Consider the following 24,943-nt stretch of genomic DNA (forward strand, 5'->3'; position numbering starts at 1 on the left):
TTCCAATCCTCAAAACGTGTTATACCTTTTGTAACATATAACAACCGAAAATATCTGAAACCTGTTATCCTTTCAATCACATAGTTGTTTTTAATTTTTACTCACAATGTCTAAACCTGAATGACTTACACGACAGTTAATCTTTTGCTTGTCGTTTCGAAAGTGTTTTATCTAACAATTATATTGAGTCCCTACAAGGTAAAAGCATAGCCTAAAAACTGTTACTACTGGAGATGGAAAAGTATTTTGTGTGATATGTATGCTCTATAGCCTAGGTATAAATTGCATATTTACTTTTGTTAAAAGCTGCACAGAATACATTAATTATTAAAATTGTTAATTGTGATGCTGCTTACACTCTATTATACTGTTTTGTTAGTTATCAAATAAAAATAATACCAAACTCCCCTGAGGTATAGAATAAATAAAAACATAACTTAAAACTAAAAAGGTGAACAAATTCCGTTACTGAGGTATAGGGCTATCACAGATTACAATAATGAATGGTGTATAATTGTATAAACGATGTATATGATATATTTGAGGATACCTAGTAACATCGGTCCACCCACCGGCTTCAGTTGTTCCGGTGTATTTATTGCGACATTACACGCAAAAGCGTTAGCGACTATTTGGTTAAAACCAACAGTCTAAAAATTTAAAATAAATAAGATTTTTGTAACTAAATATGTGTTTTTCGTATAAAATTAATCTGAGGTGTTTAATAAACATGTAAAAAATTAGCTAGTGTATATACATTTTCTTCTTTGATTACTGTTTTTCAGTTGCCTCTCGCAAAATTTTGAGTGACTGTTACGCTATCTACCGGATATTTTTGACACTTTCAGTACCTCGAGACCCGGAACAGAACGTTTTAAAGAGAGACGTTTTCCAGTGTCCTACATGCTTTTGAAGTACGTATAGTAGTACAATTCAGTGGTGATCTTAAAGAAGAAAAGTTAAAAGGCTCAAAACCGAACGGTACACGGTAAATTGTGAAAAGTTGCGTTTAAAATAACCGAATATTAGGTTATCAGTTTAACTAATCAAATGTTAACCAAAATGTTTTGTTCGTCCAAATTGGGGTTGAATTATTTACATTTAGTGTAATGAAGCGGATTAAGTTCTAATAAGTTCGAATTTGAAGATTTTTGATGTAATATGCCTATCCTTTAAAATGAATATGTGTAGATGTAGATGTACATGGTCTCGATCAAGTTTTGTGACTACTATTGCTATTACTTAGTTGTTTTTTAAGAAGTAGTGTTCTCTATGTTAAGATTACTATCTTTTCTTTTATTTTTAAGACTAGGATTTCTAGTTGAGTTTTAAATTCTTAAGTTAATTAATTTGTTTATTCATTTTACACGATTATACATTTTAATAGTTCCAGTTTCATAAATAAGCTTTTTATTATCAATTACTACTTCTCTTGTAATATATTAGTTATCTTGATTCTTATAACTATAGTAGTAAAATAAACTTTGAAAATGATGAATTTGTACTTATTACTGATGGAATTTAATCTATCTAATCTAATTCCATATAAATATTAGTAGTATTTTAGTTCCAGTGGTGTAAGGATGGTTCGTTGTAAATAAATCATTTAGGAATTTGTCAAAGCAAACTTGTAAATGTATGTAATAGTTGTGTTGGCTAATAAAGTAAAATAGCCACTTTTTAGCTACCATATCACTGAATTTTAATTTTTACAATAAACTGACTAGTTTTCACAGTCAACTCATTCACACTTAAGCCGCGCCCATGCTTCTACCACCTTTTTAATAATTTCAATTGAACAATTTCCGATTAGGTGTGTTTCTCGTTCCGACAGAATTGCAGACATTTTTAGGCACGTTACGTTAGTGTTTTATCTGAAGAAGAGGTCAGATTGCAGATCTCGAAACATAGTGTTACTGATTTTATTTTTGTTTCACTGAACGATGGTAAATGTCCGGAAAATCCTTTTTCCTTCACAATCCGTCCATCGTCAAAAATAAACTTCAAACAAAGTACGGTAAATGTTTTCTTTTAAAATCGCAGAAGGTTTTTTCAAGATAATATATGGCTCCGCCTCGTAAAACTTATATTTAAAAAACATATTTTCCCCCTTGTCGGAGATGTGGTCCTCCAGCACCCATAGCACCCCCCTCCTAGATCCGCACCTGAAGCAAGGTCCACTTGCGAGAGACCGTCGACCGCGTAACCGAGAGAGGTAAGAGTTAGAGAGTGAAAGTGGCCAGACTCCGAGCCCGAGCGCTACTACCGTGGCCAGTGTTGGACCAGTGTCGGTGACATAACACGCTTGCACAATACACCCATCCAACACATCTCCCTCTTAGAGCCCAGATCGAACACTTTCCGCTTTGAAAGAATAACGTTTGAATCTCTGAAATGTATTTTCTTTCCTATAATTTTTCGATCATCTGCACTCGATGCTGAACATGACGTAATTTTCAAAAACTCTCCACATTGTACGGTTTACTCACATGAATTTTTATCAATATTATGAGCTATGCCAGAACTGAGAATGTACTTCATAAGGTCGGAGACAAAACGATATATTTTTATTAAAACTAAAATGGGGAAATGGAAAATAGGAAAAGTTGTGGGTTTATATTCCAAATTAAAATGTTGTCAACTTGGAAATTCCTAAATAAATGCCTCAACTATGTAACTGAGATCTGAATTCCTTAAAAAACATCTTGAATTCCTATTTTAAGTTGAGGCTTAAATTTCTAGACTTATCTAAACCCATATGCTGTGTATTGCAACGATATATATATATATATATATATATATATATATATATATATATATATATATATATATATATTAGATCTATTCTCCCTGCAAACATGTGTCCGCATAATGTTAGTTTCAAAGCAAAAAGTTAGCATAAAAATAATTTCTCGTCATTATAACAAAAACCTAAGAATGTTGTATTCTTGGGGTATCTCATTAGCAAACCTAGATCTTGGTAATACAACAATTTGTAGCTTCTCCTTCTAGAGATTCCGGGGGTGAATATTAAGGTTGCCGGTAACCCAATCAAAATTTTAAAGAAAATAGTTTAAAATGAGAAATCTTATTTATATGTATTATTATTTTTAAATGAGTCTTTTACCTACGCCCCTGGCTACTATGTTCCTATGGATAACGTTAACTAACTAGCAAATGTACAAAATTTACAAATGTAGCAAATGTGTTTCTTAATCTTATATGAGAAACTATTTTTTAGGGATACCTCACGAAGAATACAGAGTACCCATGGTACTTCAACCAAAGATGCAATGCGTCATATTCATTCACATGTTTACAACACAAAGAAAGGTCCTTTTGGCGTATAATTAAGTGTCCAAGTCTAAACTAAAATTTCCAAGCATCACAATTCGCGTCGCGCTGATCAACCGATTTGGTTCTTAGTTTGACGATGGAATGATTGTGAAGGAAATGGGATTTCCGGACGTTTGCCATCGTTCAGTGATACAATACCATCAGTAACACTACGTTTCGAGATCTGCAATCTGATCTCTTCATCAGGTGAATGGCTAAAACAATCTATGTTAAAGTAAACAAAACATACCAGAGCGTTTGACACGCAAAGTCAGGAACCGCAACAACCATGTTGTGTGTGTATTCCATGCATACTAACTCTAAAACATGCACTTAATAAAGACTAAACAATAATTATCAAAACTGAACTACAGAATACGGGTCACAATAGGTCTGCACTTATCGTCCAACCAAATAGAACGGATCACCTGAAGAAGAGATCAGATTGCAAATCTCGAAACGTAGTGTTACTAATTGTATTGTTTCACTGAACGATGACAAATGTCCGGAAGAAACCGAGTTGAGGTTCTCCGTGGTCGTTGGGATGAGATAGTACAAATGTATGACTACTAAATTAATATTTATGTCATATGAATTTTTAAAACTAAGAACTCGTGAAACACACATTTTGATCAAAATACAAAAGTGATTAATATAAGTATGCTATAGTCTTGATTTTGATATTTTTCTCAGACTGTTTTATTTGGTCCGTCCTTCCGGGCCCTTCTTTTATACATGCTGCTGGACTCTAATAGATTTTTTTATCAATTTCGCCCTGGTTCCAATCATGTGTTCTGCGCTTGCATAATTATCTCCATTGTTCGACAGAGTATATTTCGTTCAAAGTAACACAAAGGATCGAAGAACAGAGTAAAGTGTGTGATGGAATATTACTTTCTCGCCAAAATGTATGATAAAAAGAACAATGGTGACGATTGTTCAATTGCAATAAGAACTATTACAATCAAGCGAGAAATTCAGACGAGTGTTGCGCTCTTGTTGGAATGGCCTCGCCTGCCCATCTTTTAGAATGAAGGTTCAGCAAGACAAATTGTCCAAGGCTAGTAATTATGATGGAAGAGAGATCTGAAGATCTGTAGATTTCAATGATGCTCGGTGAGGAGACAAGATACTGTCAAGACATGACTCCATCACTCCAAGACGACCGCGGTACGTCCTCTGACTTGCGGTTCGGGAGGTCGCAATCCAAGGCCAACCCTGAGCCTTGGTGGCCTAAGGTCGTGTTCTCCCCTAGCCTTGCCATTTATAGATGACGTCTGGAGGAGTGACAAGGTGATGGTGTATACAGAAAATTTAGTTCTTTCCTTGGGCGGTTTACTGACAGCATGATTCAGTGGTTGAATTGCATTACAACATGTAAATCATTTTACTTTCTCCGTATCCACCAAGTGAAAAGCCTCTTTTAGGTTCTCTTTTTCTCTTTTCTCTATTTAGGTTCTTTTAAAGTTCATTTTTTCGATGCTTTTGGCCCCATGGATGTATGTATCTATGGTTGGCTGGTCTAACGCTGGAATTGAGCACGTACCTGTAGTCTATTAATACCCCAGAAATACTGTTTTGTTTTTGTTTTTTTTACAGAATTTACCTAAAACCCACTTGCCAAGCAAGGCATTTTTATTTAAAAAAAGAGCCTTGTTGATTTTCATTATTTTAAATTTAACCTTATATACAATTGTTCAAGCTGCGTCTAAGCAAAGTTCCTTTATATTAAATTTAAAATACTCAATTTTTATTTTCAATACAAATGGATGTTAAACGTTAAACCTATGCTAATGGCCAAATGGATGTCTCGATCTTGGTAGATTCGACGCTTAGGTAAGATTAAGCGATATATTCAAGGGTAATTTCCATCTTAATGTTTTTAACAATGTATATACATCTCAAGCCTAATACATAAGGGTTGTTTAAAGTCAAACGTTGATTAATTGCTATTCCATTTCCATTAAAAGTTGTCCGTTTGACCTTAACATGCCTGAAAGATTGAATTTCGTTTTGGACCAAGATCGATTTTGAAGGTGCGTATAGAATTAATGCAGTGACTGGACCTTAAGGTTTCGATCAGTAAGGAAACAAAGAGCTCACTGAACTCCCACATTTTCTGAAACCTGTGACATGTCTGTCTTTAGTAAACCTTGACTTTCCATAAATCTTCATAAATAGTTACAACCGATGTTTACTTCCAGTACTTGTAAAACACAGATACGGCCAGAAATACAATCACCTGGTTCGTTTAAGTTGTGCACGTGGTTGTACGTAATCAACATTATATTTCATACTGCTTCATCCCACAGGAAACCTGATACAGCTATAAAGAAGTGAAAGGATTTCGGACACTTATCATCAATACATGTTACAAAAAAATAGAAGACTAGGTTTCGATGATTGATAGACTTTTCATTAAATCGCTAGGCGGATATCTTGAACTCGCAGTCTTGACTACCTTAAACCTTCTCATATAATCAGATAATATCATGGTAAGAGTTACACAAAGAACTAAGATATGGTTAAGATTGGACAAGTAAGAGCGATAGATAGAGGTAAAATTGTGTAATTTACATTGTGTAATTGCATGGCAGTTGTTAGGTGGCTAATGTATATTTCTCTCATAAGCCCACTCAAAACAATCTAATCTTCGGTTTTGCAATGATTATCGACTGTGGGCATACTATAATTCTTGATAGAGTTGTTTACAAATTGCAAGCAGGTCTTGATGAGGAAACAAGAGTAAAATTAAGTTATTAAAATCCATCCAACAAGTTATAATTTAAAAGGTTGAGGTTTTTGTACTAAAAGTGAACGACGATATTGGTTTGAATACTCGCACCCATTACAGATTTCTACGATTTTCATATACAATATCTGAGAGAATGTTTTGTGAAAATACTCAAACATAACACAATTAAACATGTATTACAATTTCTCAAGAACAATTACAGTCTCTCCTTCTTTATCTGTTTAGTAAATTTTGAGATTAAACCAATTAATTGTTAGGAAGTAACATACATTAATACTAATTCGGGTTATATTAGCCTAAATGTACCCTTGTTTGTATATACGTATTCGAAAGTCTCAGAAAATTATAAAAAGTGCTTACAATCCAAAACTGGATTGGCAAAAATGAAGTAATTGTATGCAAAGAGCAATTTTGTTGTTTCTTCATCTCAAATAAATTCCTGACTTGTCAACCTCTTCATTCATCTGAATTTTCTTTGTGACTTTTTCTCTTGCATATTATGAAAATCATTTAGGGCACTTGGAAATATAAAGATAGATGTAACCGACCAGCTGAAGACTATAAACCTGTGCTTCAGGATCCTTGAGCCCCTGGGTACCTGAATCCGTAGATCCTTGGGTGACAGTCTCGGTCCTTGCACGTCTACAGCCCACGTTTCAGGAACCTTGATCCCCTTTTGGTACCTGTAACCCTAGTTCGTGGTTGTCTTAGCCTATGGACATTAACTTGTGCTTCAGAATGTTTGCTCATCCTGGATCCTGGTCCATAGATCCCCCCCCCCCCCAAGTCCGTCAGACCCTATATAGTACCAAATGTCTCTTTCCCAATCTCCCTCCATTCATAATTTGGTATAGTCGTTTAAAATACAGTATTCACATTTTTTATATTCATTACTGTAACAAAATTAGTGTATGAAATGATACGGACCTTATTGTTATAAGTAAATATACACATAATAACGCGTATTTGACTATTTAATCAGCGTAGAATTGGTATATTGATTCTAAAACTTATTTAATTTTAAATTTGAATACTATATTTTATTTAATAGAATCCATAAAATGTTTCTTAAGAAGTACAAATTCATGGTTTCTCGTTTCTTGACTGCCTGACATTAAATAAGTAATTTCAATCTATCAGTTTGTAACACTATTACACACTTATTAAGATGTTAAAACGTGGTTAAGACATATTGTCATCTTTAGTACTGATTTATATTTGTATTTAATACATCGGGGACAATGTATGTTTTATATCTCAGTCCTATTTGCTCATAACCACAATTTATACTGTATATAAATTGGCAGAATTTTAAATTTGCCTCGCGTGTTTGGGCCAGAACGGGTGATCCGCTCTTCGGTGAGCTGGGAAAGGCACATTTTTATTCTCAACTCTTTATAAAAAAATGTGTGGTACTGTAGAATTACAAATTTAGGTGTGCAATTCTTTCCTCTCTATTTTGTATTCTTCATCCTGCGTCGCATTATGTAAAAATATATATAAAACAAAATACTTATAGAAACATGATAGTACATTTATTTGTAAATCGAATATAAAAACCTAATCGCAAAGTTAAAAGAATAAGAAGAATAAACACAAAAGTCAGGTAAGTATTTAAAACAAATCACTTTCAGTTCATAATGTTTTAAATTTCTACGGCCAGTTTTTAAAAATGCTTTTTTTTTTTTTTTTTTTTTTTTTGCTCACAGGTTTGTTACGGCTTTCTTATATTGTCAACGAGAAGATTGGTCTATACACGATATTGCAATATAAGATGTGGGAATGGTTGTTTTGCTGATTTTCGAAGCGTCTAAACAGAAAAGATTGTTAAGTAGAGGCCTTGTTAGGTATCTGAACTCAGTTATACAAAGCATTTGTATTGTTACGATGTCATTGTTGCTACGGCAATGTGGCATATTGTTAGAATACTCACTTTTACGTTAGAACAATCATTATTGGAAGAAAGTAAATGCAATTTTTCGCTTGATTTCATTTGTGTTGGTCGACGAGTGGTGTTCCGACACGATCCGACACAATGACACCGATCTGTCAACACAAAATACAACGCGGAAATGTGTATATTGAACCTACTCAGTAACCGTGAAAAAAAAACTTATTGTTGTATCTCTCCGGGTTAATGATAGAAGAAGCACATTACATAGTCGGTGTTATCATTTGAGTTACGGAACTGCTAGAGATGTAACCGTGGAAAGTACAATGCATGGTTTTCTAGATCGTGACATAATCTGACAGAGGTTGGGATTCCCTCTCCCCGCCAACATACGTCACTGCCGCACAGTACAAACCTGTTCCCATGGGTTCAGGGCCGTCTCGCTGGGCCACTTTAATAATTATGTACATTCATGCCTTTGTCACGGATAGAGATAATAAAGTCTGGGTTTAAAATACAACTGAGACGTAAATTTGTAGATGTATCGCAGCTCCTGGTTTTAGTTTTGCTACTTCTCTTAAAATTTAGAAGTCAGTAAGGTAAAACACAGCAACGAATATAGTAACTTTGTTGTTTATTACTGACGAAGGATGATTTGAAATTATACCAGGATGACATGTTCCATCATTTCGCTTCACTATTCAGAACCAGATTGTTCCTTGTCTACCTACGTAAATGTCCAAATTCCATGAAATATCATCATCCTTGACAGATACTACCTCCAGCATTGTTACTCCGTCCGTAAAGTGACTGTCGTCTGACCTTGGATCCGAGAAAGGCTCTCTTTCTTCCTAGATACTTTCATTGTCTACAGATCAGATCCCTGAGAGTGTCTGGGTTGAGGTTACCGTATATGGAGTCAAACACTTTTGTTCTCTTCTTTTATCTTTCAGCTAATCCTACTGCCCTCGACTCAACTCTCAAGATTATGTTTGGGAAGATTGACTTCTTGAAAAATAATATCCTTATAATGGATGATTTCAACACTCAAAGTTTTGAGTGGGATACGCCCTGCTTCTTTAACCCCCTTTTAGTTTTCATTTCAGGACTATAATAAGTTCTGTCAAGGATGTGATGTATTATTTGAATCTGTTACAGTTGTATCGAGGTCACAATGGTAAACGCATAAACAATCGCTAAAACGAATTTTGTCGTACTTTGTGTATGAAAAAACATAACCAAAGTAACGAAATATTCCGGCTTTGTTAATACTATTAGGACTGAAGTATGTATCTTCTTTATCTGTGTTTGTGTATCACCACGAGTCTTTTGTGTCTATATTCGGACGTCAGCTCTTCGGCAGTAAACAACCAGACGATCGTTACCGGTAAGTGTATTTACGTCATATTTTGTGTATCAACACGAATCTGTTACGTCTTTGTGGGAACGTCAGCTGTTCGATAGTAAACAACTAGACGATCCCTAAATGTATTTTCGTCATACTTTGTGTTGTGTGTATAAATATATTTTCTAAAAATACATTAAAATGTACATATCAATACTTTTTTATTATGTGCATTGACATTTATTTTTTTTAACACTTTTACAGTACACAATTAAAGTAATACAAATGTATACCTATATCTTGTTTCTGGTAAAAAGGCATAAGTACAGGCTAACAATGTTTTGAAACAAGTTTATCTATTCAAGTGGTAAATATGAAAACCATCTTTAAAATCTCTTTTTTGTTTGGGTGTAAAAATATCAATACGCGTTAATGTTTGGATATCACTATTAGCAACCCAGTTCATGTAGCCATTGTTCCTCCTCTAGAAATTGTTACAGCCTGTAAATGTGGTGCCTTAGAATTACTTAATTCTCTTTTATACAAAAGAGGACTGAAAACCCTTGGAATTTATCAAGCTCAACCTATGATAAATAAACATGATTGAAAAAAGCTGCGAAAAAATAGCATAGCACCAAAAAATTCATTCACCATATATAAGATGTCATCAAAATTATAAATCTTCTTCCTAATCTTAAATTCTTAAATATATATATATATACAAACCAAGCACCATTGACCGACTCATCATGAAATCTCTGAAGGTACAGAATGGATTTACATACAACTTTTCACATGTTTGCTTTATCTTTTAAGTGTTCCCTAAGAAACAGTTTAGAAAATTTTGCAGCCTATCCATGAAATCTGTAAAAACCCATGACAATTCTTATTCACCAGAATTGTTAAAACGTTAAATTTACTAGTGGGATTTCACATAAGTCCTACAGATATGTTCAAGACAATATTTTCATAACCAATCTCGAAAATTCGTGGAAAACCTCAATATGACTTATGTTAACTCAACACTCTTCATAAATATTAGTTACCAAGTCCTGAAATATGGATTGAAAATCGAAAGCCTTCGCTTACAATGATGAATGTAAGGTAATCAATAATGGCGATATTTGAACCTACAAGATTGCAGGCCTGATGCAGTGATGAGAGTTAGGGTGTGAAACCGGTAACATTCTAATGACTATCACAAATTTTAGGGATGTTTGGAAACAGTTGGACACCAACGTAAAGGTTCCTGCCAATCTTACAGTTGGAACCACAATAAGCAAAGCTACAAGGGGCATCTAGATCAAAATATATTTTCAAATCATAGAATTTTCACAGCTACAAGATGTTATAGCTAAGTTATAAGGTATCTAAGTTTGTCATTTTTGTTTACTTTTTGTTGGGTGCCATCATATGTGGCAGTATAAACAAAAATCTGAAGGTGACAATACTTACAAAGTGTGAAATGTCGTATCCACTCATTAGGTCGACTCATGGCTCTTAGATTAGACTAAAGAGGGAATGACTAGGAACAACTGGTCGCAAACTGCTGCTGCATGATTACGATGCCAACTGCAATACTGCCATTATCATTAAGGCTGACACTACCCACTGCAATTAATATCAGCAAAATTTGGTTGTCAAACAAATCCTATTTCATCACTCTTGCAAAATAAATTACTTTCAATTGTATACCTCATTACGGTGACTAAGTGCTATAAGATAGCTTTACTGAGTTTCATAATCACAAGAAGTCTTAGTGTATCAACACTCAACAATGTCAATAATTTTAAACTTTGTACTTTTCTTGATCATACTGACAAGTTGTTTTGAAGTTTGACCGCTCCTTGATGACTCAATTTTAAAATAAAACTGATAATAAAAATTTGAATAACCTATCAGAATAACTAGCTTTGATTATCCTGCAACTCCAAACTTAATTTCCAATCAAGATGGGTTTTTGATCAATGTTGATTAAAGTCAGCAAGAATCATCAACAATATAAAATACTAATTTAATTGAGTATTTTTTATGGTATTTTCAAATTTACCCATTTCCTAGGTCTTAATTATAGAGGAAGAGTGTGTCAACACACTTCAGGTCTTAGCAGTATTTTGTCCTTTGACCAATTTGCTATGTTGGGCAACAATGAAATACCAATCTCCAAACATATAGATCATCTTCCTCTTCAACTATTTAAGCCACTAATTCTGCTGTAAAGTGGATTAAGATTGTTCCATGAACTTCAATAGAATTGTTATGTTAAAAAAGAGAGCATACCCATGGTAACTTGGCACTCTGATGGATTCGGATTTATCTTCTCTAAACACATGAACCGTTTCATCTCTAAAACTAGGAGGGATTTGGGTCTAATTGTGTAGATCTCCAGACTTTCAGATTATTTATGGTGTTTTCTAATGTGTTACTGACCTTAAGCCAGTCATTGTCCAGAATTAGAAGCGGGATTTAAGAATGAAGAAATTAAGGTGTATTACAAAAATCTATTTTGAGGGTTATCTTGTTAATTCCAATGTTTGTTGGAAACCTCTATACTTGCAATAGGAACTCCAGCTATTTGCTCTTTCAATAAAGTCATCTAACTTTAAATTTTTTTTTAACTGGTCATTTTGGAAATTTGATTTCAATTGAAAAAGAAACGCAGTTTCACAACTTTATTTTAATAGTTATTATTGTATTTAGAAATATTTCATTGTTAAGTTTCATTCTTCATCCCATTCCACTCCCTTACACTACCCCAGTTAAATTTGGACTTTAAAATAATTTTTATAATTAATGTGCAATGACAAAGTAACACAAATTTACTCAATGCTACAATTTTGAAATATGTCGTATTATAAGTCAAGTAGATTAATTATGTACGTTAGTTTGATTTTTCACTGCCAAGGTTCTAGATTTAGTTTGAGACTGTTTGTCTGACTCTAAGGCCAATAGAAACATTGAATCTTTCACATATTTTAACCATTTTATCGACCAGCAACATATGATTCACAAATAACTAATGCTGTACTGATATTTTACAGGCAACTATGACGCTGGTGCAGCCTTCTCCTGAACAGCAAGTTCAGATCCGCTCGGAACTCAACGAGGATGTGTCCACTCGTAACCAGGATTTGGAACACATCAAGGAGTGGCTCAAGAGACAACCACATTTACCCCCTTTTGACGGTGAGTAAGTTAATCACCATGGCACCATGGGTGTGATTGATAACATAATTCAAAAAGCCCAAACTTTGATCTTGTAGGTTTACTCATCACCTTGTAAACAAATTTTGACTGGTCAGGTGACGAATGATTTTGAAGAAAGTTTTGCTTATGAACCATAAATTTTCGATCTCTTGTAAATCCAAAATAACAAATTATCGACCCTGCCTGAAAATAGTTTGCTTTAACTGTTAAATTTAAAATGAGAATGTCTCAAACCAATACTTTTACTTTAGACACGATCCAGTCTATATAAATTAAGTTTGAATGATTCTGCACTTGAAATTCCATATCTTTCAACTTTACAAGCATTACAGGTTTCTACCATAGTTATAATCATATTGCTATATTACTTCAACAAATGAGAATTTTGTCTACGCTATATTAGACCAACTGATGACACCCATGTTGTTTTTATATACATTTTTCCACAAATTGCTTAAGTGAAAGAGTTTTAAAAAAGTAAAAACTTGTTCACATAATTATTAGAATATAAAGAAAATTATATGTGAACCTAACATATAATGTAAATAAAAATACTCAAAAAATCCAACCATGAAATGGGTCATGTTACAATATACACAAGAAAACAAAACTGTATAATCCAATATGAATTTAAAAAAAAAACTGTAATAGTATAATAAAGGATGATAAAAATGAATCTATGATTTACAAATTCATTGTCAGATAGATTATTAAAATAATCTACCACAATAATTTCCACAATAGCAGAGAAAACACTTTATCATAATAAGAACCAACATGGAAACACTGTAGAATCTGACACGCAGCACCCATTTGACCAAAAACTGCAGTTCTCTAACGCCACTGAAGAAGAAGTAAGAAACATTATTAATACAATGAAACCAAAAACTTCAGCTGGAGAAGATGAAGTAACTTCTATAGCCATTAAATTCTGTAAAAACGAAATTATAGCACCCCTCACAACACTAATCAACAAATCCCTAAATGAAGGCATCTTCCCAAGCTGTCTAAAAGTGGCCAAGGTCTACCCTAAGCATAAAAGCGGCAAAACTACTGAAGCAGTCAACTACCGGCCCATATCACTGACATCAAATTTCTCAAAAATCTTAGAACGAGTGATACTTGGCAGACTTAAACAGCATCTCCAACAGCATGACCTTCTGACTACTAGACAACATGGATTCATAAAGAACAGGTCAACAACAACAGCGGTAGCACAACTTGTTGAAAGCATTATTGATAAACTGGAACATGGCCAAATAGCAACCAGCATACTGCTTGATTTCAGTAAAGCATTCGACTGCATTGATCATAAACTTATTTTAGAAAAACTTAATATCCTTGGTATAACAGGAAAAGAAGCAAAATGGTTTAAAAGCTACCTGAGTGACAGGAAACAACTAGTAGAGCTCACCTGTAAGGTAAACAACAAAATACAGAGAGTAAAATCTGAAGCTTTATCAATGTGCAGAGGCGTTCCTCAGGGATCTGTACTTGGACCAGTGCTTTACATACTTCTAGCTAATGACTTCCCAAAATACCTAGAGGAATATTGTGAAGCAGTGATGTTTGCTGATGACACTGCCCTAATTATCGCCAACAAAAAAATGGAAGACCTTGAAGTAAGCAGTTATATTGCTTTCAATATGGCAAAACAGTACTGCTACAAAAATGACCTAGTGCTTAATGAGACAAAAACTAATCAACTCATATTCACAACAGTTTCAAATAATTATTGTGGACTACCAGAACTAGAAACTGTGTCATCAAATAAGTACTTAGGCATCATATTGGATAACACCCTTTCCTGGACCTTACATGTGGACCATCTATGTCAAAAACTAAACTGCGGGCTATATGCTGTGCGAAGACTAGTGCAGATAAGTGACAAAGAAACAGCGCTGACTGCCTATTACTCGTTGTTTGAAGCACACCTAAGATATGGGCTCGTAGTATGGGGAGGCACAAGCGCAACAAATCTGCAAAGGGTGTTAGTAATACAAAAAAGAGCAATACGAACATTAAAAGGACTAAAACCACAAGACTCCTGCAGGGAAGCTTTTAAAGATTTCAAGATTTTGACAATAACTTCACTATACATACGTGAAGTTATAATATATGCGTTAAGATCAGACCAAGCCAGATTGGTGGATCAACATAACTACAACACCCGAAACAGACACAACTTTCAACTACAGGCACATCGACTCAGCTTGTATGAAAAGAAGCCTTCTTATCGAGGTGCTGCCTTCTTTAACCGGCTACCAAAAGACCTACAGAAACTACAGGATAGACAGTTCAAGAAAGCACTCTCAGACTGGCTCTTAGACCGATCCATATACACCATACAGGAGTTTCAGGACTGGAGGAGTCTATAGAACTGAAACTACTCTCATTATTATTGTTATGACGCAACACTGTACTCAATGTATATGTGAATAAAGATGGATTTGATTTGATTTGATTTGATCAGCTTTAAAAACACATTTTGGTTTGATGTAGGGTTGGCTGAAATGTACAATATTTACAATATTAATCAAAACTTGATTTAAATGTGTACCATAAACTATGAAAGTTGTTACAATCATTATTCAATCAATTAACATTACAAGAGAGCACTTTATTAGATTCATAATCAAGTCTGTCAAAGTTGTATAATGTCTTTAATTCTTTGAAGACTTGAAAATGGGGTTAGTAAAATACTGTACCTAATTGACATTATGCAAAACCCCTGTATAGCTTGCAGCACTTTGATGTTAAACATCATGGCTTCATCTTGTTGCACAGTTCTCCTTTTATGCATTAATAACGGTCATTAGGTAACTTGTTTGTAAATGTATAAATGTATACTACAATATACATTTACCTGTTGAATCACCTTTTAGAACAATAATTGCCTTGATCCTGTATCTGAAATAAATTATATCATATGAAAAACAGTAAATTTATATAGTAAAAAGTATCATAAAAATAAATTGTAACATGCCATGTATATTTAAGTATTAATCTTCATTAAGAGATCAAATCATTACATTAACCCTGAGTTGCCAACAAATGTTATTGACTTTTCAGATGATGGCCGTATTATGACGTTTCTACGTGGCTGCAAGTTCTCGCTGGAGAAGACCAAACGTAAACTTGATATGTACTTTACAATGCGAACAGCAGTTCCTGAATTCTTCAGTGACAGAGATCCTACTAAGCCTGAAATACAAGAAGTCTTCAGGATGGCGTGAGTATTATTATTTAAAAGGGTATTTCTAAGACTAGAGAATGTCAGCTTAGTATCAATCGTACAGCAACTGCATGTTTTCTACAGCATGGAACAGCTCGCTACTCAATTGGGGTCAAGTTTGTGGAACTACTTGGAAATTTTGAAATATAGACGTGACAGTAGAAAGTCTTATTAAGTCTTGTTTAAGTTGTCTATGAAAAATAGCGTACTGTATTTCAATGAATGTCAGATGAATTGTATTGATACATTTTTAGGCTAACAATCCTAGATTTATTGAGTGTTCAAAATATTCAAACATGTTTGAGTTCTGCTCTTAAGGCATCCATTAACCCTCCTATATAGTACACAAAAAATAAGAAATCACATCTTGTTTACCATTTTCAACATCCACATCAATGGTGCTATTTTTAATCCTACACTCTGTAATGTTCCGTGTTTTCTATAGTATTAATAAAAAATTCCTTTATTTCTTTAAGGGGACAGGGTAGGGCCTATCTAAACAATGTTAAATTGACCAAACATTTGCACACATTTCTCAATAACCATAACAGATATCCCAATGAAATTTTTTCACAGTAATAATTATACTATTGTACAATGTTTAACAGGAGTAATTTAAAAAATATTTTTTTTTTAATTACTTTTTTGATTTTTTTATAAACTACAACAAAAACTTTGTTTTTAGCTAAATATTTTATTTTAATTTTTTTTCTAGAATGAATATTGATAAAATCTCTCGTTAAACCATACAACTAACTTAGTTTTATATGTGATAAAAATTTCAGAGCTTTAAACCTCTCCAATGCTGAGAAAAGTGTGCAAATGTATTAAAAACATTTAAGTTTTGGAAATCGCAAAAAAACGCCACGAAAGAGAGTGTTTTAATAGTAAATACATGAATTTAACGTAAACTTACTTTTAATGCATCCCATAACCATAGCTGGGGTTATCAGGATCCTCTTCCACATCTTCAATTTTCATTTTTTTATGTATTCTCATTTGTTTAACCTTCTTTGTGATCTCTAACACTTGTTTTTGCGCAAAGTATATTCGGTCCTTATCCAACCTTTTCATAGCTTCAATTGTGTTTTAGGCCTATTTTCATGTTACATTTTTTCATAGTTTCACGTTTGGCAATTTAACCATCATTAAAACATGAAATTGCATCATAAATGCCAAAATGCAATGTTTTATTAGCTACAAAGACAGTTTTGGGAATGCGGTTCCAAACAACATTGTTCACGCTCTCATTTGGATTTTGGGTTTTCCCATGAACACATTTTTTAGTGGATCTGTTTTGGCTAGGTCATTAAAAATAGGGTTAATCTCCTTCATAATTACTGCAGATAGTGCCTTTTTATGGGAAAAATTTTGTTAGTTCGCAACTGCCTTTTGGTACTTGCACCACGATTGCTGGCGAAATCGGTGCGTGTAATGTCCACAAATATCGTAAATAAACATGACTTACGTATAGATATATAAATTGTATTATATATCAAAATGTTCAGAATACTTCAGAGAACAAGAAAAAACGTTAAAATGATTTTCAAAGAAAAATATTTTTTTTTGCTTACCCTGTCCCCTTAAGTATTTTTTAGATGTACTGTTGCTCAGAATTCATCACAATTAAAAGGACAGATGTCAAAATCTATTCTACTAAGACAATTAATTAATTTAAAACATAACATTCAACGTTAAGCAATGGTGGGAAGGGTTGATTCAATATCAATGTAAGTACAGTTCCATTTCACCTGTTTTTTTCTGTCACAGCGTTAAACTTCAAACGCTGCACTAAGTGGAAGGTCAAATGAGGCTCTACTTAACATTCAAAATCCTTAAGTTAGTTAAAATACTAAATTATAGTGTAAAACTGAGCATTCCATACACTTTTACTTATTCACCTACACTGAGAACAAATTATAACCTTATATGAAATAAATCAATTTCAATTTCAAATCAATTTCAAGGATATGGGCCTACCATCAATATACAGGTGGGCAGTTGTACATTGCTATGCCAAAGTACTTAAAGTTTAATCTTTTGATACTCCCATACACTTTGTAAAATTGCAACTCATAATCATTGAGAGATCTCCACCCAGTACGTAGTTCTATCGTGTTTGAAGGAAACAAACTTATGGATCATGCAGCATAATTAAGAATCCAGCACATAATTTCAATTGGTAGCATGTTTATGAACTATACATAGACAAGTGTTTGAATCATCCAAAATAAAATAAACTGCATGATACAACTCTGGAGTTTTTGAACTTCCTCTGTCATTGCATGAAAGTTACTGATTACCACAAGCAGGTTGGTAATAAAATCAATGATAGGGCCAGTGATTGGATAATCACCAGGTCTGAGGTCTCTGGCAGTAAACTTGTGAATGACTAAATTCTGCTTAGTCAGCCCAACACACTGTTAACATGAGTTGTGGTATGGTGAGCCTTGACTTTTTCACACACCTGATAGACTTTCACGAATTCTCTCCCCTTACGCTACTCTCAATGAGCACCTCTTCAAAGTACTATAGTACTTTGAAGAACGGCATATTTACTTTAATTGATAGGCCAGGAGAGGTGTTACTTTTACAATGCTCAAGGACACTACATAAGTGTTTATAAAAAAGATAGCGAACATTAAATTGAATTGAATGTTATATACACCAGTTTTGAGGGGGGTGAAAATAGAAGGGTTTCAAAATTATTAAAATACTACATGATAAAATGTGTAACACATCATATTTTTAAAAACTTGACACAATCAAGCTACAACACTGTGAAAACAAGTCTGGTGAAAATTATGTTAATCCAAATTCAAGTCTGAAGATGTCATTTTGCCAAAATACGATCATTTTCACATTCAGGTATAATTGTGTAGTTTTTTTATATATAATAAAATGTTGGATTCTTTCACTTAGACAGTTTATTTGCAGAATGTTGTCTTAAAAAACATTGAAACAAAGATACGCGGTAATGACTCATTGAATTTCTTTCACATTCTCAGTTATATTTGTTTTTCTCACCTCCAGAATTTTTAGTATTTCACGTTTTGCATAAATTCCCTAAAAATATGCTGTGATTTTAAAATTCATCAGTGGAGTTATTTTGTATTCCGCTCACAGACAGGTACCTCCACTGCCAGGGTTAACACCCAACGGCAGAAGAGTGGTTGTGATGCGTGGCGTAGACGCAGCCAACAATATCCCTAGTGTGGCCGATGGCATGAAGGTTGTCCTTATGATCGGAGATGTTCGGCTGAAGGAGGAGCTGGTGGGGGTGGCAGGTGACGTCTACATCTTGGATGCTGCCATCGCAACACCTCAACATTTCGCCTCTCACTTCTCCAAGTTCACACCCACTCTCATCAAGAAATTTCTAATTTGTGTCCAAGTAAGTTACTAGCAAAGTACAGTAGTTCAGATTGTGTAAGTTACTTTTCCAGGCATCACCTATGGAATTATGAGGAGGATCTTGATAGCCAAATAAATGTTTTATTAAATCGTAGAAACAAGATTTATTTATTTTATTATTATTAATTTCAAGTATGATCTTATTATCAAAATGATGATTTCAATCACTAAGTTAATTTACTGAATAATTAATACGAAACTCTGCATTTGTGAATACATGATTTCAAAATTGAGTGAGCCTATTATTTGGTTAATTTAAGTGTACATATGTAGAAAGGTATGTGAATCATTTTGACAACAGAAAACGTTCTCTTTTGAGAACAGATCTCTAACATCATAAAAAAACAAAACTGCTGGCTTGAATTTTCTGTGATTTTATGATGACATAAATAGTTAGCTTCTGAAATGTTAAAAACTCTTTGTTTAATTCTTCTTTGGAATAAAATGGATGATAAGTCAGCCATCTTTCAAGTGCAAGTTAGAGTTCTTACTCTTTTTTGACCCTCAGCTTCTCTGTTTGTGAAGCTTCCTACCCAGGTATGTAGGCTTCTTCTAAATGTGATACAAAAGGTGTAAGATCATGCAATGTGATTCTTCTGAAATTCTAAGGGATATATGAATATCAGCTGTCAAGTTGTAGTTCTGCAGTGCAAACATCTCTTGTAGTTTCATCAGCTGAAGCTGTAATATTTTAAATCACATAAAGGCTGAAAACTTATTTCTAAGGATTGAACTTCAACTGCGTAGGAATATTAAATTTGTTAAAGGCTACTCATATAAATTTTTCAGGAAGCGTATCCAGTCAAATTGAAAGAAGTGCACGTGATCAATGTAAGCCCTTTGGTTGACACTATCATCAACTTCGTCAGACCTTTCCTCAAGGACAAGATCAGAAACAGGGTGAGTTGACTAACTTTTGAGGTGTAATAATACAATTTTATTCATTAAAGAATCACTTATATGTATATAATGAATGGTACATTAGACATATTAAAACTAAATTAAAAAGTTTAAAAACGTTTCACTTTACCAAAGCCTACTGTACCAAATTCAGTCTGAGATGTGAATTTTTGCAGATCCACGTGCATGAGACTCTAGACTCACTGTACGAGTACGTGCCCAAGGACATACTACCAGAGGAGTATGGAGGTGCGGCTGGATCCCTTGACGTCATCAACAGTAAGTAGGGCTAAGGCCAACAGTACGAAATCTAATCTTTCAGTTAACTATCATAAAAAATGTATTATTTTTTTTATTACATTACGCATTGATATTTCAAAAACCTTATTAGGTTTAATTTCTAATGCAATCAGAAAATCTTTAACTTAAGATTCAATTTGGTTATGTTTTAAAGCATTTCAATTTTTTTTAACTCTCTCTAATAAGTTTTTTTTTTTTTTTCATTTTTTGGCTTTGGCAATCATGGCTCATGACTTTATAAAAGCCATTTCAAAAGTTTAGAAAACTTCAAAAAGATATAAAATATTTTTAATTTGATGCCTCATTCAATTTTGAATTAAGACATGGCTATTATTTCAAAAATCGGAAAAAGAAGAGCAGAACCGGGAAAACAAAGATTTGGTGGCTTTATAGAAGCTATAATTTGTTCCTGTAGATAAAGATTTGTCATAAATCTTTAAGAATTGAATTATGATTTATTTCAAAATGTATTACATGCGTGTAGTGTAAAAACTAAAATCGAACTCCTTAAAAAACTAAATAAATGTTACAATTCAAATTAATGAGTAAGTATAAGTTTAGTTGATAACATATAATTATGGAATTAATTTATGTAACTGGTTGTATATTCATTAATATTTGCAATTAAATTATTTTGAAAAGTTGAAATCATTTACAAAGTATTAATAAAAAATATTAGTGACCTACAAAATAAACCTACATGTGCAGAAAGCTGTGCATAGCTCGAGTTGCTTCCATGAAACTCTGTACGGATTGTACTTTGTGGTTGTCGTTATTGATTATAGAATCATGCGAAATCACAATAGAACTCTACATATAGACTGATATTAAAAAGCTATAGGTAATTAATGTTTTGTAACTAATTATCATTGGGTACTGCCCAACCAGTAGACAAAATCAGGTCTACGGCATAAAAGTTACACATGGTCACTTTTAAAAACTAAACTTTGATGAAAAATTAAGTATTTTACTTATATAATGAAACAAAAATATAGGCAAGTTCTGTATTCTCCCAGAATATGAGCAAGATCAACATCTGTACTTGCTAAAGGAAACAATTGATAGTAATTAAAAACTATATTGATAAAAATGTTTTTGGCTTTTGATCACACAAGAATTACAAAGACCTTAATGAAATGACAATTAAAATCTTCCATTTCCTACAAGGTAATCATTGTGATCAAGCTCTCCAGACATTTTTTCTAAAAATACAAATACGTGATGTATGTGTGGGCTGAATGTAGGTTGAAAGTTTCCAATCTGAAGGTTAATCTTCCCGAAATAATGAATTCAAGGACTTTTCGCATGGTGAATTGAAACACCAGGTTCTTCAAACCAATTGCAAATTTCTAGCTGATTATAAAATTGTTTGTAAAACTAACTGTTACTTTAGTAATATGACTGGGCTGTTTTATATGGTAAGGGGATTCTCTAAAATGTTTTTGCCCCCACAAATCAGTTCTTTGTATTTACCTTAAGGACTAATTTACAGTACCAGTCTGTCCTTCTCCAAGAAACAAAGGATAAGGAGTAAAACATTCCTGACTTGATCTTGATGATAAACCCGAACCACAGTAACTAATCTGTTGTTGGTGTGACAGAGCAATGGCACGAGAAGTTGGTGACGTACCAAGACTGGTTCAAGGAGCAGGAGACCATCAAGGCAGATGAGTCCAAGCGTCCCGGCAAGCCAAAGACACATGATGACCTCTTCGGAATGGAGGGTTCTTTCAAGCAGCTCTCTATAGATTGACAGCATTGATACCAAATATCTGGTCCTTCCTTATCTGTGCCTCAATGTGCAGTCACTACGCTAGGGACGGAACCCTTTCAGTTCATGAGCCCAATGGGTTTTCTATACACTTGAACATTTGTTATACTCATTGAAACTACACTCGTCTCGACCGCGATAATCTCATCATTTCGTTCAAATTATACAATCTTTTGTGGAGACACAATATTTTCAATAGATCTTTATAGAAATAGGTTAACATTTTACTTGCTCATTTAGGTAAATTGTAGGTTTTTGTTTCGTAGTTCATTGTTAATTTTGTTACTTTCCTTGTAGGCTTACATTATCTTTGTTCATCTCAGTGTTACGTAATTAAAGACTTTGATTTTGATAATTTAATTCAACCCTAACAAAAGCATTGTGTAATAATTTTGTCTTAATTTACTACTTATTATATTATATAGGATTTAAGAAACTTTTCAAATACGTAATCAATTACTTATTCAATTAGTTACTTTTTTATAATGTAAATATAACGTTGGTAGTGTGTTCTACATGATGAAACGTTCCATATATACAAGTCCTCTGAGGACAAATTTATGTTCCTCTTCCTATCCATTTCACATTTTAATATTAAGTAGTATTAATATCGTAAATGATCCTGCACATAACCATAATATATAAAAGATGAATCACTATAGAGGGTAGAAATTTGTATTTCATATTTTATATTTTAATTGTTGAAAGTTGCATGTTGTTGGCAGTTTTGTTACAAGTAATAAATAAACTGCATTAAACAATTATATTGTGTACTTATTCTATATTATAAAGAGTGTCCCAGAACTCTCTACCGACCTATTCAGATATCATTTCTGGGACACCCAATAATTGTATTCCACCTTTTACTATAGTAGTGACAATATGAATAGATAAAAAATAATCCTAGTCAAATTAAAAATAAACATAATAGCAATTAACTTATACAGTATTCTTACCATCTGTATATCTGATATTTTGGGGAAGGGGCTAAACCGTTAGACAAAAGTAGTAAAATTCTCTGTCAAGGGTGTACCTTTAGTATAGTAATTTCCCAATTGCTCATTTTTAGTTTTGTAAACTCAAAGAAAACAAACACTACAATTTTAGGAATCCTAAATTTGCATTGCTTACTTCCAGCCAACCTTTACTTTGGCACTGCAACCCTCACATTGTCTGTGATCGGATTGAGTTTGTTGCAATCTCTAAGTCGTGTTAGTTAAGTGTGGGAATAAAATAATGTTAACTAATTCTATAGCATAATATACCTTAGACATCTACTGTACTTTTAGAATATTTACAAGTCATACAGCATTGTAAATTGGGAGTCTTCCAAAAATTACTGTTCACTCATAAAGGGTTTTCTAGAAATTTATCATGAAAATTAAATAATATGCTATATATTTCAATTCACATTAGCACTATTTACTACAAAGGACAGAGGGATCTCCTTACAAGCATATTATTAATAGATTAACCCAACAACTGGTGACCATCAAAATGTTTATGGTCAAGCGTTGCCGTGAAATAACCCCCATTATACAGGCTATTCATAAAGTCCTGTACCAGATTAATATCTTCTGAACGATTACAGATAAAGCAATAACACTTGGTATATCATTAATACACATACAAATTTATTTTTGAAGTTACTATCAGTTTTCTGTCATACCAGGGAGATGTTCCGAAAGAGGTCAGAAGAAAACCTTAAATGAGAGCATAGGCGAGTATTACATCAAATTAAAGGTCAGTGGTTACTTAAAAATGGCACTGATTTACAGTTTCAAAAAGCTACAATGTAGGCCCTGTTGAATACGGCGTACTATTATTTTCTTAGCTTAAGTCAGGAAAGTTAAACTTTGTAAATGCATACTGGACCTAAGAAATAATATTTTAGGGTAGTTAGTGACTCTTCACATACATGGAGGTTAGTCCATGAGGAGTTCGAAAAAAAATTAAACAAAGCTGACATAGGTCAAGATGTACATTATTTTTAAGGGTCTGTATAGTAGAAAAGAACACTGTATACAGCATTTAAAAGTGTTCATCCAGTACAAAGATAAAAATGTTCAAAAATTTACTTGGTAGTTGACAGACAATTTTTTAGTAAACGCAATCTAAGCGCACAAATAAATCAAAGAACAAATTACTCTATAAAACTGATTACTGCATATGCATGACATACATAACTACATTATGAAGTTAGTTATCAACAAGGGTTAACAATTTGGTCAAATTTATTGATAAAGGGGGAAAACTGGTATCAATTACCACTGAAAGTTCTTATCTTTAGGTCACCCTTTGAACTGTATTGCTAGTAATTTTTCAACAATGTCGCTTTACAAACATAAACGAATAACACTTCTCATGATGGTTGGTTTCGGAAGCAACAGACGATCGAACAAGACGCTCAGCAGCACAAACTCATGACATCTCTGTTACACCTGTGAAAAATATTCTGGAAGAGTATCATTTCAAGCTATTCATTTGGTGCACAAGCTCAACAAAGATGACTGATCGTCATATAGAATTTTTCAAAACTGTGATGAACGAAAATCTATAGCAGAGAAATGTGTTTTCAGATGAGTGTTCATTTATGATAAGTGGAAGTGTAAACAGACACATTATTGTCGTTACTAGAATGCAATAGATTGGAGCGACACCACACTATGGCGTATAAGTAAGAGAATATTTAAACACTGTTTCCGCAACAGTAGGGTGATAGGCGGAAGACTGTAGAATACTAACCGAAATTCACGAGATCTCTCAACATTAGACTATTTTGCTTGGGG

General features: G+C 33.4%; 1 protein-coding gene across 2 annotated transcripts in view; it reads left to right on the top strand.

Annotated features, from left to right (window-relative positions):
- The window catches only part of LOC124369873 (alpha-tocopherol transfer protein-like), a 44,296-nt gene extending 21,378 nt beyond the window's left edge, over window positions 1-22,918 (top strand). For both annotated transcript variants that reach the window (XM_046828009.1, XM_046828008.1), the window contains exons 2-7: window positions 12,369-12,513; window positions 15,607-15,766; window positions 18,896-19,163; window positions 19,973-20,083; window positions 20,260-20,362; window positions 21,985-22,918. In XM_046828009.1, coding sequence (XP_046683965.1) covers window positions 12,375-12,513; window positions 15,607-15,766; window positions 18,896-19,163; window positions 19,973-20,083; window positions 20,260-20,362; window positions 21,985-22,136 — 933 coding nt within the window. In that variant the 5' untranslated portion in view covers window positions 12,369-12,374 and the 3' untranslated portion in view covers window positions 22,137-22,918. The remainder of the gene's footprint in view (window positions 1-12,368; window positions 12,514-15,606; window positions 15,767-18,895; window positions 19,164-19,972; window positions 20,084-20,259; window positions 20,363-21,984) is intronic.
- Window positions 22,919-24,943: the final 2,025 nt, after the last annotated feature.

This window comes from Homalodisca vitripennis, chromosome X (genome assembly GCF_021130785.1).
Source record: "Homalodisca vitripennis isolate AUS2020 chromosome X, UT_GWSS_2.1, whole genome shotgun sequence".
In the NCBI taxonomy this organism is placed as follows: Eukaryota; Metazoa; Arthropoda; class Insecta; order Hemiptera; family Cicadellidae; genus Homalodisca; species Homalodisca vitripennis.